This window comes from Peromyscus maniculatus, chromosome 2 (genome assembly GCF_049852395.1).
Source record: "Peromyscus maniculatus bairdii isolate BWxNUB_F1_BW_parent chromosome 2, HU_Pman_BW_mat_3.1, whole genome shotgun sequence".
NCBI lineage: Eukaryota > Metazoa > Chordata > Mammalia > Rodentia > Cricetidae > Peromyscus > Peromyscus maniculatus.
This window is the reverse complement of record NC_134853.1, coordinates 22,124,082-22,141,698: the sequence shown is the minus strand read 5'-3', so window position 1 is coordinate 22,141,698 and position 17,617 is coordinate 22,124,082. Positions and strand designations below refer to the sequence as shown.

Here is a 17,617-nt window from a genome sequence, read left to right as displayed (position 1 = left end):
ACACCTTCCTGGTTTATTATAAGGTAAGAACAATAACTCCAACACACTGAACCAATTCAGTATAAGATAAACTCAGAGAGGCCCACACCAGTGCACACTAGAATCCAAGAGACAAAAGTGGAGTAACAGAGAACACTGATAGCAGCCTGGAGTATTACTTATCTCATCCTGTTAATGATGTGAACACAGCTCATATCAGAAATGTCAACATCCAGGAGGCAATGAGATAGTGTGTGTATTCACAGTTCTAAAAGAAAATAATACATCCAGAATTGAAGTCAAACCAAGGATTCCACACATGGCAAACTATGGGTCCAACACTAGGAAGTAAACCTGCTCTTTCTAGTTAAAAATCTGAATTTATTACAATGATATCTGCCCTGGAAAAAATATTAATGGACTTCCTTGTGTTGAAATAAAGGATCCCAGAGAATAAGGCCTAGTTTAAAAGACAATACAACTTCTGTCTATATCATGAATTTTAAAATTTCATAAAGCATCCTGAGCTCCCAGTTTCCACTTAGCTGTTTGGTAATGGTGACTCTAATATTCTACCTTGTAGTTCTCATTAATACCCTTAGGGAAGTTCATATACCTGGATCTGCTATGAAAGGTTAGGGATGGGCTCAGGCTTCACAGTCACAGTTAGGTCTCAAACAAGACTGTCTGTTATGGCAAATCTGCTTCCCCTGGATAACTGAAACCAAAATCATAAAGCAAGTCTGTGAAATTAAAACCTTGTATAATGAGATAATGCTGATTCTAGCAAACACGTGGATAGTCTTAGAATTCTTACTGATTAAAAAATAAAATATGGGAAAAATAATGGGAATGGGTTAGCTTATATGAGCCTACATAGTTATTTATATTTTGGTATAGTTATATACACCAATTATATAGATAATTTTGTCAAAGTTTATAATTTGGTCCAAGTGGAAATCCTGAATTTATATAATAAATTTATAGACTAATATTTTGGTTAGAAGACGCCATAAAGATTAAAAGACCTATTTAGCTTTTACTAAGGTATCTCCAGAATTTGAAAAATGTAGCAACTCTCAAAATTTTGTAGACTGATTTAATAGAGTATTTAAAAACAAAATTGTAACTTAAGTTTTTATGAAGCAACATGACCTATAATTTTGAAACAGAAATAAAACAGAAAGTATAGAAACAGTATGAATGGATTGCTTCTCTAGCAGGCTTGCTTAAACACGACACATTTGTAGGAGCCGTTCTTCTGCAATATTTCTTATTAGCATATTACATAATGAATAGAAACTAAAATGAACTAATGTTTTTGACATTTACAAAGTACTTTGATAAATTTAATTGTCTATTTAATTCTCTAAAGGTAAAATGGTAAATATGGGGAGATGTGAAAGTCAATGTCATGTCCCCAGGACCCACCTAATCCCTCACAAAAAACCAAAGCTGTAGCCAGCTGCACTTTGAGGTATCCAACTATGGGAGAAGAAAGGAAATCATCAGGAGGAACTAGAATCTGCCTTTCTGAGACAAAAGCACAGAAAACTAAACCTTGTATCCTGGCACCTGTGGAATCTGCTTTGCAGAGTGGACATGAGAATCTCAGCTAACTGTGTGCATTGATGTGGGTGATCATAGCTAATGGAAGTATCCAGTCATTACAGGCTTTAGCTGATTTAGAGAGACCAGCTGGAGTCTGCACAGCAACTTTGCTTAGGTGATTCTCCATCCTTCTCTGTCCCATTCACAGAGCCCAGGCTGCAGTGGCTATGTACTAAGTAAGGGAAGTGTTTCTGACTTCACACAGGTAAGGTTGTTGTCAGTCCTAGTCTGTGAGTCCACAAAAATCCCAGAGCACTAGCACAGGGGTTCCAGCCTCACCATTCAACTTATCCCAGCAGAACCATAATGACAGCAACACTCAAGCCTGTCACATGCCACAATGATGCAGGAGAAAAGTGTTTCAGCAAAGAGGAGAACACAGCATGGTACATAAGAGTAAAAGTGAAGGATGTTGGATCTCTTTTGTCAATAGCCTCTAGTTCATAGTCAGTATTCAACAAACCCTTCCCTATGAATGATTTGTTCAGTGTGACATCTTCCCTTGTCACTGAATCCCATTTTAAATTGGTAATTTATGTAGAAATAGAAAACCAGTTTCCCATGTGAATGAGCTTCCCAAAGGAAAGCTGTTTGCATGTAAAAGAGTAAGCTGAAGAATCCAGGAGAAGAAAGCCATAGATCCTGTCTTCACTTCATCAGGCTAAAGTTCAAGAGGAGATTAAACTCTCTAGGGGCACTGACTGCTAATCCCAGGACCTCAGTCAGACAGCCTGGATTCAAGCTACAGCTTTCCACACTGCCATTAGAGTTGTTGGTTCTTCTGCTTCTTTTTCTCTGTCTGTGGCAATGTGACATGAGTATTAACCTGACATGTAGGCCCATATGAGCTAGAACCTTGGAGTACTTTCTACAGTATCTGGGACATGCTGGCTGCTCATGACTTTGAAAAGTAATTTCTCGGTTAATTTGCTGAGTCATGGATCATTTGCTGACATTGGATAATCTGCACAGTGTCATGGAGCTGGGCACAGATTATGGAGCTGCATCTAGCTGCAGATACAGATGTGTATCTGGAGATAATTGTAGCTTCCTAAATTAGCTACCTATAGATTTGAAAAAAATACCTGGAACCAGCAGTTCAAAGAAGTAAATATGTCCTCTGTTTCATTGATTGAGAGAGTTCAGGGATCCTGGGTGGACTGGCTCCATTGCTGTGGTCTCAGGGGAGGCAGAACCTCCTTATGAAGAAAGTGTGTGATGGAACAATGTGACTCATGTCCACCTTACCTTCTAAACACCCAATCATTTCTCACAGTACCATCAGCTGGGAACAAAGGCTAAATTATTATATGAATTTTTGAGTATATTTCAGACTCAAAGTACAACATTTGTGCTAGACAACTTCCCAATATTGAAGTAAATTATTAAGATAAATCAACCAATAAAAGCAGAAGTTGCACTAAATATCAGTTTAGAAATTTTAATCTGCTGGCCATCCTGTTGTATTGGAGCCTGTAGGAAGACAGACGATCATGGTAGAAAGACAATAATAAGGCAAGTCAGGGCTGGATCATGACTAAAATGTCAGAGCAAAGGCACACAATGTCTGTCAGTGACATATTCCCCTTTAATGTTATCATGTGTATTGGTGTTGTTTTTGTTCAGGTAACAGTATATGGACTGATAAAATTATAATTATATATTTAGAAAAGTGTGTGTGTGTGTGTGTGTGTGTGTGTGTTTGAAAGAGAGAGTGATAACCAGAGATATCATGGAGATATATATATATATATATATATATATATACACATATATTGAGAGAGAGGGAGGAAGGGAGAGAACAGTTAAAGAAACAAAGTAGGGGAGAAAAAAAACAGAGAAAGCAGGGAATGATATAATTAATCTAACTATGTATTACTTTGATAAAATCAAAAATAAAAAGCTTCAGGAAGTGCCAAAATCATCAGAAGGATTCATCAATTACTGCTAGAATCAGGTTCAGTGAAAATATAGTGAGCACATTTTAAAGTTCAAATTCTATTATTAGATGTCACAATAGAGCCCCTAACCACATCGGGGAGGGGCCTGAGGGCTGCTAAGCCTGACCTGAAGTTATCAAGTTTTTCTCATGGACTAAGAAGGAACTGAAGACAAACAGCCTTTGGGAATCATAAGCAAGGACCACTCAGAGTGTCAATAAGAAGTGTCCATGAGAAGGGAAAGAAAGCTCCCTGGAGAGGATCAAAAAGACCAGGGAAGCGTGAGGACCTGTTATATACAAGTGGCTTATGCTCCATATTTCAGAGCTATGACCACAGTACCTCATAATGTGACTGTATTTCAAACAGGGTCTTTAAAGGGGTAAAGGTCAATTGAGTCATTAGTGTGAACCTTAACTCACTCTGACTGGTTAAATTTTAATAAATGAAGAAGTTCCACATGAAGGGTTCACAACATGCCCCCACGGTCGCATATACCAGGTGGACACTTCGGCCTAGTCAATTCCAGTCAGGATAGGCATTTCCGGGTCAGGGCGTCTCTCGTAACCAGAATACCTGGCAGACCTAGACACCTCCGCCTAGCCAGTTCCAGGTCAAGATAGCCATTTCCGGGTCAAGGCGTCTCATGTAACCAGGATCTGTGACGTTACATGGCCACGTAAGCGTGCAATGTGACCATGTGATCTACGCACACGAGTGGAGTAGTGACTTGACCTGGCCACGCCCCCAGCCGGTTTTAAAGCGGAGCGCCATATTCCCGGTTCTCTCTCTCCTCTCTTCTCTCTCTCTTCTTCACACATGTGTCTCTCCCACAGGCCTGTGCACTCTCTATCCCTTTATCTCTAATAAAACTCTTATAAGAGGATCACTGTCGGCGTTCAGGCAAATGGAAAGAGTTGCTTTCTTCTTTCTCAATGCTAAACTGTCTCTTCTTGTTTCCTTCTCTCCTGCTCATATGCTCCTAGCTATACATAAACCAAAGAATTCTCTGACTACGGAATCTCTGACTCTAGATCTTGCTAAGGAACCAATAATTAAAATTCATGTTCCATCCTCTCTCTCTAACAGAACTCTCTCAGATACAAAGTAAGCTAGGTTCTTATATGTCTAATTCTGCTTCCTTTATTAAACAGTTTCAATATATAACTCAATCTTACAGTCTCATCTTTCATGACTTCCTGAGGAGCTCAGGTGGTTATGGGAGCAGGCTAGGACTCATACAGACGAAATTCATCAAACTAAGCTTTCACATCGCCTAGGAGCTGAAGCAGTTCCTGACCGAGAACCACACTGGGACTACAACACCCAGAGTGGCTGTCTAGCCAGAGATAGGTTTATTACCTGTCTCCTGACAGGCCTCTGTAAGGCTGCCCTAAACCCAGTAAATAGTTCAGGATAAGGACGAAAATCTATCTCTTGTTCCCCAGACCTCCCTGACTAAAACTTAAGCATCTGGAGAGCAAGGCTCCTGACCCCACAGGCAAAAGAGTCATCTGTGGCATTTAAGGTGTGCCAGGAAAGAGATAAAAGCCCAAAAACAAAATTGCCAAGTGCTGGCACTCGCTGACTTCCAAAAGCTGTTGGGTCCCTGTTTTAAATGAGGAAAAGGCCACAGGCTACCGAATGCCCTGCCAGGCCATCAACAGCCTTGTTAAAAGTGCCGCCTAGAAAGACAAAGAGTCAGCTGACTGCCCCCAGGCACCAAGATGCATGGGTACATCAAGCTAAGACCTCCAACAGACCTAGGCTTGGCTACAGACATGTCAGGGAACCCAGAACGCAGCAGGGAAGCGATCCATTTCTTTCCTTCTGGACACCAGAGCCATTGACTCAGTCCTAGGAGTCTTGGGATGCCACCTCCTTTATTGTCGGGTACAGAGGACAGCCTTACCTGCCTCATCAGACACCACTCAATTGTATTTTCAGAGGCATCCCTCTAACACACACATTCTTAGTGGTGCCAAGTTGCCCTGTACCTTTAATGGGGAGGGATCTCCTAGCTAAGGTGAAGCATACCAACTGGTCTTTAAAAACTATTCTTACTAAGATGTCACAGGAACTTCATCTTGACTGGGTAAGATTATTGCCTCTAGCTCTCCTCAGGCTCAGGGCTCTTCCTAAAAAGCCTCTTTCAATCTCTCTGTTTGAACTAATGTATGGAAGGCCAGTTCTAACACCAGGTCTTTTTTCCAAGCCTCCAACTGTTCCAGATAGCCTGTTAACTCCTCTTTTATGTCACCTAAGGTCTATTCTATGGAGCTATGCGGACTGTTCACTGCCTCAGCCGTGTGACAATCCTTGCCCATCTCCAATACACATTGGGGATCAGGTTCTTCTCTTTCCTCCAGGCCAGCGCCCTTCACCCCTTTCCCCTAAGTGGCAGGGACCCTTCAAAGTAATTCTTGTAACTCCCACAGCTGCTAAACTTGAGGGCTTTCCTCACTGGGTCCACCTGTCTCACCTAAAACCTTTTATCTCACCTCCATCCCAGAAAAATCTCTCTTCATATACAGTGAAACAAACAGGGCCTCTCACTCTCAAGCTCCAGAGGACATCAGGATCCACTGCCTTGTCACCAGTTCCAGAGGAATAAGGTATCACCCCCTCCTTTCCCAACCAGGGCCACACAGAGCTGGAGGCAAAAGGACCATCAAAAATATCCAGGCGGTAAGGAATAATGTAATACAACAATTTATCATTGTTCAATACTCAGCAACTGATCACCTGTGTTTCCTAAGTGCTAACCTAATAAGGAAAGCAGGTGCCTTAAATGAACTACCTCTAATGAGGCTTGTCTCAGATAGAAATTAAGCAGAGTACTAAGGCCAGATCTACCTCAGGTAAATGTCACATGCCTCTATCTGGGCAGGCCAAATCTACCTCAGACAAATGCCAACTCCAAAATAAAATAATGATTCTTTCTCTCTAAGCTCTTTCTATGTCAACAGCATCTTGTTAAACAGAAGGTCCCCAGCAGCAGCAGCACGGGAGGTCCCTAACCACAGCACGGATGGACAGCTGCAGAATGAGGAGATTGCAGAACGTCATTCCAGGACCTCCACCATCATCCCAGGACTTCCCAAGATACCCCTCATCCCCCCCAAGAACCAACCAATGCCCACTATTCAGATGCAAGCAGTCTTTGAGAGAAACGTCACCCCCATACCCAGTCACCCACAATTTTTTTCTTTTTTTAAAAAGGAAAGAGTCAGAATGAAGGGTTCACAACATGCCCCCACGGTTGCATATACCAGGTGGACACTTCCGCCTAGCCAATTCCAGTCAGGATAGGCATTTCCGGGTCAGGGCGTCTCTCGTAACCAGGATACCCAACGGACCTGGACACCTCCGCCTAGCTAGTTCCAGGTCAAGATAGCCATTTCCGGGTCAAGGCATCTTGCATAACCAGGATCCGTGATGTTACATGGCCACGTAAGCACGCAAAGTGACCATGTGATCTACCCACACGCGTGGAGTAGTGACTTGACCTGGCCACGCCCCCAGCCATATTCCCGGTTCTCTCTTCTCTGCTCTCCCTCTTCTCCACGCACGTGTCTTTCCCACAGGCCTGAGCACTCTCTGTCCCTTTAACTCTAATAAACTCTTATAAGCAGATTCTGTCGTGTTTCATGACATTTCCTTGCAGGGTAAGAACACAACGCAGGTAAATAACTAACACCACAGAGACAGGTTGAAGTAAGATCCTGTGTAGAAGGAAGGAAAAGATATAATTTATAACAGGAGTGGCACCGTGGAAGAAAGTGGCTCAGTGGACATCTTGACCCTGTGTTTCCAGCCTCCACAACTCTGAGGAAATGAATGTCTATTGTATTGGTCTCCAGCCTGGGGTACATTACCATGGCAACCCTAGAAACAGAACACAGCCACTGGTAAGACAAAATGATAGTACAGCCCCTCAAAGCAGCAGCACTTGTAGAGAAGTCTGTGGTCAGATGAGGAAGGAACTGGAGGAGAGAGGACAGAATGAGGAACATAAGTGAGAATGGTGGCTGAGCATTGCAGAGACTCTTCCCTCTGGCCATGTCACTGGCCTGCATGTCAGCCTCAGTGTGCCAGGAAGTGAGCAGGGAGTGAACATGGAGCCAGCCATCAGCTGCTTTGGGACTGACTTATTCTCTGATAGGACTCTGAGTTATGTTGATTTAAGTGGGATTCTGCTGAAAGTAATTCTGTCAGCCTTAATATTAGAAAAACGTAATTATTTTTTTAATAATTTTCAGACAGGATATTTTGGTCACCTGTTGCAACAGATGGACTCACAGAGCAGTACTCAGGACACTGCCTCTAGAAAATGAACAGTGTTCTGAACTTCTCTCCTTTGTCACTCCTGGTGTTTACCTGGAGTCCTTTAGTTCTATTCACAGTGAAGGGACACTAGCCCACTGGAGCATGTGGCTCTGACAGACCTTGATCTTCTCCCCAGTTCCCTCTGCCTTGATAAAAAACCATCAGATTACATTCCTGGAGCTATCCCCTGAAGGTCTATTTCTTCATTTAGCCACTTCCTCCTCCCAAGGCTGACTTCCAAGGTCTTGCTATCAAAGTATTGAAATCGAGCAATCTGAAGTCCTCTTTGACTCACCTCATTCACATGTTCAATTAAAATTAAGCCTCATCCTAACAGGGAGTTTCTAATTTTACTCTTATACAATGCAGTTTTCCTATGTGCTACATCTGTCTCCCTTCTATGCAGAGGCAGTCCTTTGTCTCTTTGGGACAAATATCCCTGTCCCCTTTCCTTGGTTCCCTTCTCCTTCTCCCTCTTCCTCTGTCTCATGTCCCTTTCCCCTTATCCCTACCCTCTGTCCCTCTGGGACAAATAAATCTCCTATGTCATCTTGGCAAATAAAGTGCTGAGAACTTGGTCTTGAGGGTCCTAGGCCAATACTTTTCCTTTCATTGGTGCCAAAGCCCAGGATTCTGTCTACAGGATCCCTTAGCAGCACCAACACAGTTCTCACACATTCAGACCTCCTGATGCCTGATCTAATCCAACAGGGGCAGACTGGTAAATTCCTGCTCCCTTTCTGTCCGAAATAATCCCCAGGTTATCAGGTGACAGCTGTGGAGTGTCCAGAGTCCTTGTTCTGTCCTGTGGGATTGAGGAGACTGCACCCCAGCACAGACTTCATTGGTTATGGTGGACTCCCTTGGGCAGCAGATAGGCCCATTCTGTTCACTTTGGCTGGATTGGAAGTTTTCCTGTCCCTTTTGGCGGCCATGTCACTGGAATCCAGTGTCCTCTCCTAACCCTCCAAAAGTCCTGTCTGAACGTTCCTGGACTGTCTCCCTCTTTGTGATGGACTTTGTCATGCCTCTCTCTCTGAGGTCTCTGTAGGACTGTTCCAGACCAGGGGAAGTTCTAGGCCTTCGACCCTGGCCCAAGGTCATCATTAGCAAAGGGAATACATTTTTTTTTCATCCTGACTGAAAATTCCAACATGAACTCAAAATTACTGATACATCCTAACACTCAAAAGCAGCCCTTATGCTCCCTAAAGACCAAAGAAATCAAAACCTTTACAAGTCTATGGGCATAAGGCCCAAAATAAAGAGATAGCCCCCATTTCCCTCTTGGAGACCTCTCAGGTCTCCACTTGTCCCTGCCTTCTGCCTCCTCTCTCTGAGAACTCCTATGCCTCCTCCTGTCCCTGCCTACTTCTCAGACCTGACTGTCTCTGCTTTCTTCTAATCACAGTTGCAAACTTTCTCGTTCTACTTTGTGGTCCTCCAAACATCTGCCGCAGTTCTGCAGGAACCCTGGGACTGATAGTCGGCCTTTGCACACCTTATCCCCCTCACCCTGCTGCTTGATCACAGTAACAGCAGCAGAGTTCTGAGAGCCAGCCCATGCCATGTTCTGACCAAGTGACAGCCATGCCATCAGGCTACCATGGACTGCAATCTCAGCAGGCCAAGCCAGCTACTTCTGCCTTGTGTGCCCTACTCTTCCTGTTCTCCCCAAGGCAGCAGAGCCATGGGTCACACTGCTCAGGCCCCAACAGCTGCCACCACAGGCCATAACCTGTCCCCCACCCAGCACCATGGCTATGGACTTCATCCTATTAACAAAAATCTTCACTGCCTCTTACAACTGTTAACAGCAGCGGCCTGTTTTTTCCTTCTGCTTTGACACAGATTGCTGTCCTTTTAGATTCCCTCTCGTAGCCTGGTTTCCTCCCTGAGTTGCCACAGGGTCTTTGGCTGCCCTGCCTGCTCAACTCTGCTGGGCCCAGCAGCTGGTCAGTCTCTCCAACTCTCCTTAACAACCAGTAACCCAAACAAACCCACCAGCCTCCCCCATGGCTGCTGCAGCCCCCGATGCCATCCCTGCCCATCCCATCCCTGCCCATCCCATCCCTGCCCATCCCTGCCCATCCCATCCCCAGCTCCTGGTCACTGACTCTAATGCCAGCCAGCCTCCTCTGTCAAGGCCAGCCATACTTCCCTCCTGACACTTTCTCAGTTTAACCCTTTTCTGTCCTGAAACTCCTCCTGCAGCTTACACAAAAACAGAGTCCCAAATCTCTTGTACATTAACTCTGTTCTACACTCCCAAAACTTCATTTCTAAAAGTTTGGTTTTTCTACCCTGTTCTCCTTAAAATATCTCCCACAGTCCAGCCTTCCCATTACAGCCATAGCTCCAGAAACCATCTCAGCCCCATGATGCTCCATTCTTGTTCTGAAACCAAATTCCCTGTATCAGCCACTGGCTCCTGCCACACTTGCTCTCCTGTGTCCCCTGTCAGCTCAGCCTCTGCTGTTGAACCTCTACAGCCACTGCCTCCTCCCTCCTCTCTTCCTAAAGCCATGTTCTCCACGATTAATTACTCCATGATCCTTCTTACCTTACACCTCCCTCAGCCAAGGCCCTGGCTACTTTCCCAACTTAATAACCCTTTCCTGTCCTGACACTGCCTGCAGGTTAAACTCAGACATATAAAACAAGCATGATAGAGAGACATGCCAGCTCCTGGAAGCATCCCTAATCGCCTCCAAAAAAGATGATGGGGCACTCAAGAACCCATACCTGGAGTTCGCTTTAAATGAAGCAAAGCTGGCTACTGGATGAAAAACTGCCCTTTACATTGACTGCTGCTATGATATGAGCCTGTCCAAACTGTGGACAAGTAAGACACTAAGGAGTTGATTGCCCCACTTTGCCTAGACTAGTTGCTAGCCACGTTTAAGTTCCTATTCCACAGGAAAGTCTCTTGGACTTCTGGGCCTGGTAGCCAAAGACTGATGCTGCCCTGTGACCTCTGACCCCAACAGTCATACAGGAACCTAGAGTAACTGTTCAGGTATCCAGTCAGTTTGTCATACCAATTAATACAAAAGCCATTTAAATTGTACTTCCTATACAAAATTTTTCTTCGCAGGTCTCCAATGACATTGATGGCTAACTGTAGCTTGAACAACACAAACACTCAGTCCATTTCATATATACATTTTACCTTGCTGACAGGTTTCACACTAGGAAAGATTTGGAGTTTCTAAAGGTTGTGAGAAACAGAAAAGTAATTATATAGGACAAGGAAAATGGATGTTACAAGGTATGTAGGTCTAAGATAAGTTTAAGTTATGACAGTGTATGTGTTAAGGTCTGAAGATATGAGAGTTTAAGTCATAAGGTTTGAGAAAGTGATTTGTGGGTCTGAGAAAAAATTTAAGGTATATGAAAAGTTGGTTTGATTTCTTTCCTTCTTTCCATGCTAACCCCTCTCCCTCACCCATAGTCAGAATATACACCCAGTCCTCCAGACACTCCCTAGGACCCCCCCTTAATTTGTTCCTTTCAAGGTTTTTTTCTCCTCATTCTCTCATGTCCTATTCCCTTACTAGAAAAGTATGTCCACTCAAAATTGACATACATTTTTGCCTTTTTACCCTAAGAGCAGCTCCCAGGATACTCCTGCATCCCTCCTCTTTTTTTCATCAAAAATCCCCAAACCTCTCTTTGTAGGGAAAAGGGGCTGGCTAGAGAAACCCACCATCACCCTGGAGCCCAGAATTAGGGAAGGATGGCTCAGATAAGACCAGTGAGAGAAACACAGTTTAACCTGATCAGAGCCATCTCTGCCCCTGTCCAACTGACTTGTGAAATGAACCAATCACAGAGCAGGACAGTAGAATCCTGGCCCCAGGGCCCAGGACTAGGGAAAGAAAGACAGCCTGTGTTGGGGACCAGAGCCAGAGAAGTGAACACTTTATCCCCAAACCCAGAACCCAGGAAGTATGCCCTAACTCTGAGACTAGTACCAAAATAACACTCTTGGCCCCTAGAATCAGAGTCAGTGAAAGAAATGTGCCCTGGCCTTAGAGGTAGTGTCAAAAAGCCAAGAAAGGCCAGTAAAAGAAACACAGTTTGGCCTTGAAATCAGGGCCATCTCTGCCCCTTGCTCACAAAACTGGCCAATCCCTGGGCAGAAAATAAACTAACCAATCACAGTTGACTCCACCCCCTAGACATCCTATATAAACTGCCCTGCCTGGTCAGTTGTGAGCTGTTCTCTCCATGCTAGTAGAGGCAGTTACTCTCCTGGACTTCTCCTTCCCAAATAAACCTCTTTCTCAAAAGAGGATTGGGTGAAGACCTTCATTGACAGCTGAACAGAAGAACCTTGCTGGGACATCCCATAATGGACTGAGCAAGGAGGAGCTGAACAGAAGAATCTTGCTGGGATTTCCCATAGTAGACCGAGCGAGAAAGAGCTGGTAACACTGAGCCAGAGATTGTGGCTCTCCAGGAGAGGAGCAAGATTGCTGTGTCCTGCAGCGAAACCACCCCTCATCATACCAGGTATATCCTGACCTTCCAAAAGAGTCAGGATACCCTGACTTTCCCAAAAAGTCAGGATACCCTTCCTTGCTGAAGCAGTTCCAGGCCTGACTCTCCAGATAAGTCAGAAAACCTTTCTTTCCAAGGCTGGGCTGTTTCTTTGCAGTCTCAGCCATCAGAGCTGTGCTAAACAGCTTCAGGTGTCCGGGACACCTTCAGGGCAGAGCTCTTGTCCTAAGTAGCTCCGAGGTATCCGGGATACCTTGCCCTCTAGGTTTGAATTGTCTCCTCACAGTTTCAGCCATCAATTTACTAACATTTTGGTGTCAAAACCGGGGACACCAAACACAGAGCTTTTGCAGTTTACTTATACTCTTTCCTTCACCCTCTTTGTCTAGTCCATGCCACTGTATGGGGTCCCACCTCTCGTCTACATGCTACAAAAGTGGACAAGTCAAAGCAGCATGTAGACAAGATGTGATTGTAATTGCTACCACTGATGACATCACATTGTGAGGAACTTTCTTAAATGTTAGAACCTTATCCTCATTGTCATTGTCTACTGTGGTGCTTGGGATCAATAGCAGAGCTTCAGCCACACTATGGACCTGCTCTACTCCAAGGTGACAGCCACGTCCTAAACACAGAGCTTAACTGTTTATCCTCCTCCTTTTGTTTTGTTTTGTTTTTGTTTTAGTTTTTGTTTTGGTGCAGGGTTTGTCCTGATCCTTCTGTGGTATCTCTTGCTCTTTTGTCTCCACAATTTAACAAAGATCCCCACTAGTAAATGAGGAAGGGCAAAGCCAAGTAAAATTCTTAGCCTGGGAAAAGGAAGGCAATTACCAGTGCATTTTATATTTTCTATCATCTTCTCCTGCAGGCTTCCTCCATAAACCTTGCAAATCTAGGGGAAATATTTGTAGATTTCCATCTATAGTAACCCAGGCAATAAATGACATCACAGAGGTACCACAAAGCTGGAGCGCTTCCTGCTTCCCCCATTTGTTTGCTTTCTTTCCTTAACCACATGCTAGTAGGTCTCATCTGTGCTGTTTGAATTTCACATTGAGAGCTCACTAGCTCCATCTCTAAATGGGCTTCAGGTGGACTTAGCTTAGTTTGAAAACAGTGCTTACCCTCTGCAGAAGAAGCTAAAGGTGGTTCATTTCCTGTTAATCATAAGAGACACAGGTGTGAGCCTGTTGAGCAAACAGTAACAGTCCCTGGTTGAAAGCACACACACATATGCATGGAGTAGTTAGAGGAAGGCAGTGTGCTGTGTAGATGCCTTGTGCTGAAGTTAGCTTGTGTAACAGGCTGCATTTGAAAATATCATTTCACATTTGTATTTCTACATATGTGATCCCTTCTCTAATGTCCATCAAATCAAGATTGTAAACAAGCGTTATTTGAAGTCAAGCTCTCTAAACTCCAGCAAACCTGATGTCTCTATAGGTTTGAGGTAAGTGGTAGACAGAATGTAATTTGCCTCCATAAACTCATAGGGAGGGGTATTATTAGGAGATATGGCTTTGTTGGAGTGGGTATGGCCTTGTTTGAGGAAGTGTGTAATTGTGGGAATGGGCTCCTTAGTTTAAAATATGTTCAAAATGTGTTCAGTATGACACACATTTCACTTCCTGTTGCCTGTGGGTCAGTATGTGGGACTCTCAGCTTATTCTCCAGAGCCATGTCTGCCTGAGTGCTGCCATGTTGCTCCATGTTGATAATGAGTCAAACCTCTGAAACTGTAAGCTACCCCAATAAAATGTTCTCCTGAATTTAGCCTTTAGTTAATTCATTCCCCATTGGTCACTTCCTTTGGGGTTGCTAATGATAATTAATGGTTATTGCCCCTCTATATGATTCTTATCACCTCTCCATTTGACCCTGGAAGCCTGGCTTTGCACTGCCAAGGGATTACTGCTTGTAAGTGTATATAAACCGGGACTCCTGGGCACAGGGGGATGGAGAAGAGAAAAGAGAATGGAAGAACTAGACAGGTAAGAACTTGAGAGGAACAAACTGAGATGGGGAAGAACTAGAATGAAGAGCTACAAGAGAGTACTAGAGAAATGAGATGAAAGATGAAGAAGAGCCAGAAGGGGAAGTACTAGCTGGGTAAGAACAAGCTGAAAAGGATCTAGATGAGGAGGAATTAAGATGAGAGAATTAAGATTGAACTTAGAGGGAGCAATATTTAAATAGAGAGAGAAATCAGGCAAGAAAGGAGCTAGACATGAGAACAGAACTGAAGCCGTGTATAAAGGATGTTACACCAGAGGAATTAAAGCAAGTGGACTATAGAGCTCGGTGTGCTGAGAGCCTATTTCCTGAAAATAGTCCTCGATGTTAGTATTTCTCTCTCCTGAGCTCCTGTGATGTATAAAATCAAGGCTGGTCCCTCTAATGTTATGTAAGAGGCCGAGGCTCTGGCAGAACCAGCCTTTTTTCTTCTTCCATGGACAGACCATATTTTCAAGACTGGGCATAGAAGTCAGCTCCATTCTGTGGGTGCTGCTTAGGGAATAAGCTATGTGGGATATATACCATGTATGCAGTGTTAGTCTATGAGGCAGGAAGCTTTTGTCAATTCTTGATTCTTCCTCATGTGCTCACAAGTCAGGTGTGTTCTATGAACCTCAGGCTCACGTCTAAAGGGAAGAAGTGACCTCTCTCCAATAGCACATGGTTAGGGAGAAAATGATATAATGGAGATGTAGTACATAGCACATTGTATTTTGTTCTCCTCCTTACATGTACTTTCTCATCAAGTGCATCCTTAGGCCAAATGACAAAGCAGATGAAAATCACTGCAAGGCTATAGATTGCAGCCTATGTGAGCCACTTGCTGTTTGGGGTTGCCTAAGCATTGCATTATTTCAGTGTCCTTATTTGTGACATCTATTGAGTTAGGATGAAGCCATTCTCCCTGTCACTCTCCATCAAGGGGTTATCAGAAGACTTGCTACAGCTGCACACCGCTAAGCAAAGGGTGACATCTTTGTAAACTACTTCACCCTGAGACTCAGCAGGCGCTGACCAGAGGGTGTGTGCCTTACGGCCAGGACTGTGGTTTTATGAGATCATCCACTGTGGCACCACTTGAGTAGTGACAAATTGAAACAAATGAAATATTCCTGATCTGGGATCTGAATTAGTGTGTCTGTAGCTGCTAAAATATGATGCTTTGTTTTCACAGGGGACATGGAGTGAGGGTGTGGCTGACATTGGGGTAGCTTTCCCATCATTACTATTAGCATCTGACGGTGAGGAACATTTTGACACCCTGGGGAGCTGATGATGAATGGAAATTCTGGCTGAGTTTGAGCAATTCTAACCCAGCATTTCTTATGCATCAGGCTTCTCAATGGAGATAGAGTCAGATGTGGGTTCCATGTCAGATCTCTGCAACAACTGACTACGTGATCACAGTCAGGGCACTGGAACACAGAGCTCACATCTCAAAAAGACTGGATTGGGTAGTGTGACTGTCCTTCATGCTGAAAAATTCTCAGAATCTAGACCTAGAAAGAAGACTTCAGGCCTCTGTCAAGAAATTCAAAGTGAGTGTCCTGTTGCCTTAGCTGGGGATTGGAGGTCATCCAGTTGGAGACTCCCATAGACATAAGTCTACATTGCTCAGAACCTTCAGTGTCTGAGAGAGTTGGTAGCTGACACAAAACTTTTTCAGACAGATCTAAGGCAAAGGCCTAGCTTGGTGCCAGCATCTAGACCAGATGAGAGATTCCACAGGGAATGTGAGAACATCGTGAATGCTCCCAGTGTGCTGTGGATGAAGAGGAAATGAGAAAAACAAGCCACCATGCCCTGGCTCTGTTACTTTCTGCTGTGGTTTGTTTTTCCTCTTGGGAGGAGGAGACAGACATCTTGGGTAAAGAGCCCCTGCTGACCTGCTTACTGCCATCTCTGTTGACAGCTAGAGTGGAAGCTGGCATACACTCAGCCCCAGGTTGATTGGGGAGAAAGAGAAGACTTAATCAGTAGGGGAAGTACACTCTGGAGGCAGTAGGCCAAGTCTGACTCTGTCACTGAACAAGGCAGTCAGCTCTCAGGGTTTTATGGAGGCACTAGTCTGAGACAGATTGAGAAAGGTAAGCATTGCTGTTTAGGCAGACCAGGGTATGGATTTACCCCCATTTACCAGTAGGGGGAACTCTAGCAAAGAGCATGTCTTCTCCCTTCTCTGCTTCCTTGGTCCACAGTTGGGGTAAAGTCACCCTATGTACATGGTGGGTCACTTGCAGACTTGCTTCTTTCTTGTTGCTCACAGAATCTTGGGCACATTTTGACCTGTTGGAGATATCGGGGATGAGGAGGATAACGCAGTACTTACCAAGCACATAAAGCACTGTGCCTCCTCCAGACCGCTCCTTGTCAGAGTCTAATCTGTCCATCTTCACACAGTAGTAGGTACCAGAGTCAGCAGGTGTGACTTTACTGATGCGGATGGAAAAGTCCAAGTTGCTTCTCTTTGTAGTATCTGTAACATTTGTGACTCTGGGGAACTTCTCTCCTGTGAAACTATATATTAGGTGCCGACTCTGCCCTGTACCCCTGAACCACTGAATGGGTCCCACAGGGAGCAGGGAGGTCACAGTGCAGTTCAGAGTGGCTGAGTCTCCAGCAGCGACAGAAACTGATTTCTCAGGCTGAATCACCTTCAGCTCCCGTGTATCTGCTCCTGCAGGAAACATCAGTCAGTGCTCATCATGATGGGAACCCACAGGCTTTTCAAGGTTGTGATCAAACACTGTTTCTTACTGGAGCTCAGCATGATGTGATCATGGTCTCCTCATTTGGACCTCTTATCAAAAGAATGTAACGACAAGGAAACTGAGTCACAGAGACACTGAGAACTTTGCAGTATTTTGATTAAAGCCCTAATTCTTTTTGGAATTCTCATGTTTTATCCAGTATCTGTTTGGTTTTCATTTTCTGTGCACATGGCAAATGGCACTTCTTTTTTTTTTTTTTTTTTTTTTTTTTTTGGTTTTTCGAGACAGGGTTTCTCTGTGCAGCTTTGTGCCTTTTCCTGAAACTCACTTGGTAGCCCAGGCTGGCCTCGAACTCACAGAGATACACCTGTCTCTGCCTCTCAAGTGCTGGGATTAAAGGCGTGTGCCACCACCGCCCGGCGACATATGGCACTTCTTAAATAATTGTATTGGATGTGCTGACCTGACTCTTTTAGAACAGTGAGATGGGAACTTAGTGCTTTGTATAGTTAATGAGATGTA

The 17,617-nt window shown here is 44.3% G+C and overlaps 1 protein-coding gene across 2 annotated transcripts in view; it reads right to left on the bottom strand.

Moving 5' to 3' along the window:
- LOC102903799 (signal-regulatory protein beta-1-like) overlaps positions 1-17,617 on the bottom strand; it is a 94,539-nt gene that overhangs the window by 7,236 nt on the left and 69,686 nt on the right. Inside the window, exon 3 of one of the 2 annotated variants that reach the window (XM_076563840.1) lies at positions 16,714-17,061. The exons of the other annotated variant lie outside the window; for it this stretch is intronic. Coding sequence (XP_076419955.1) covers positions 16,714-17,061 — 348 coding nt within the window. The remainder of the gene's footprint in view (positions 1-16,713; positions 17,062-17,617) is intronic. 2 annotated transcript variants of the gene reach the window in all.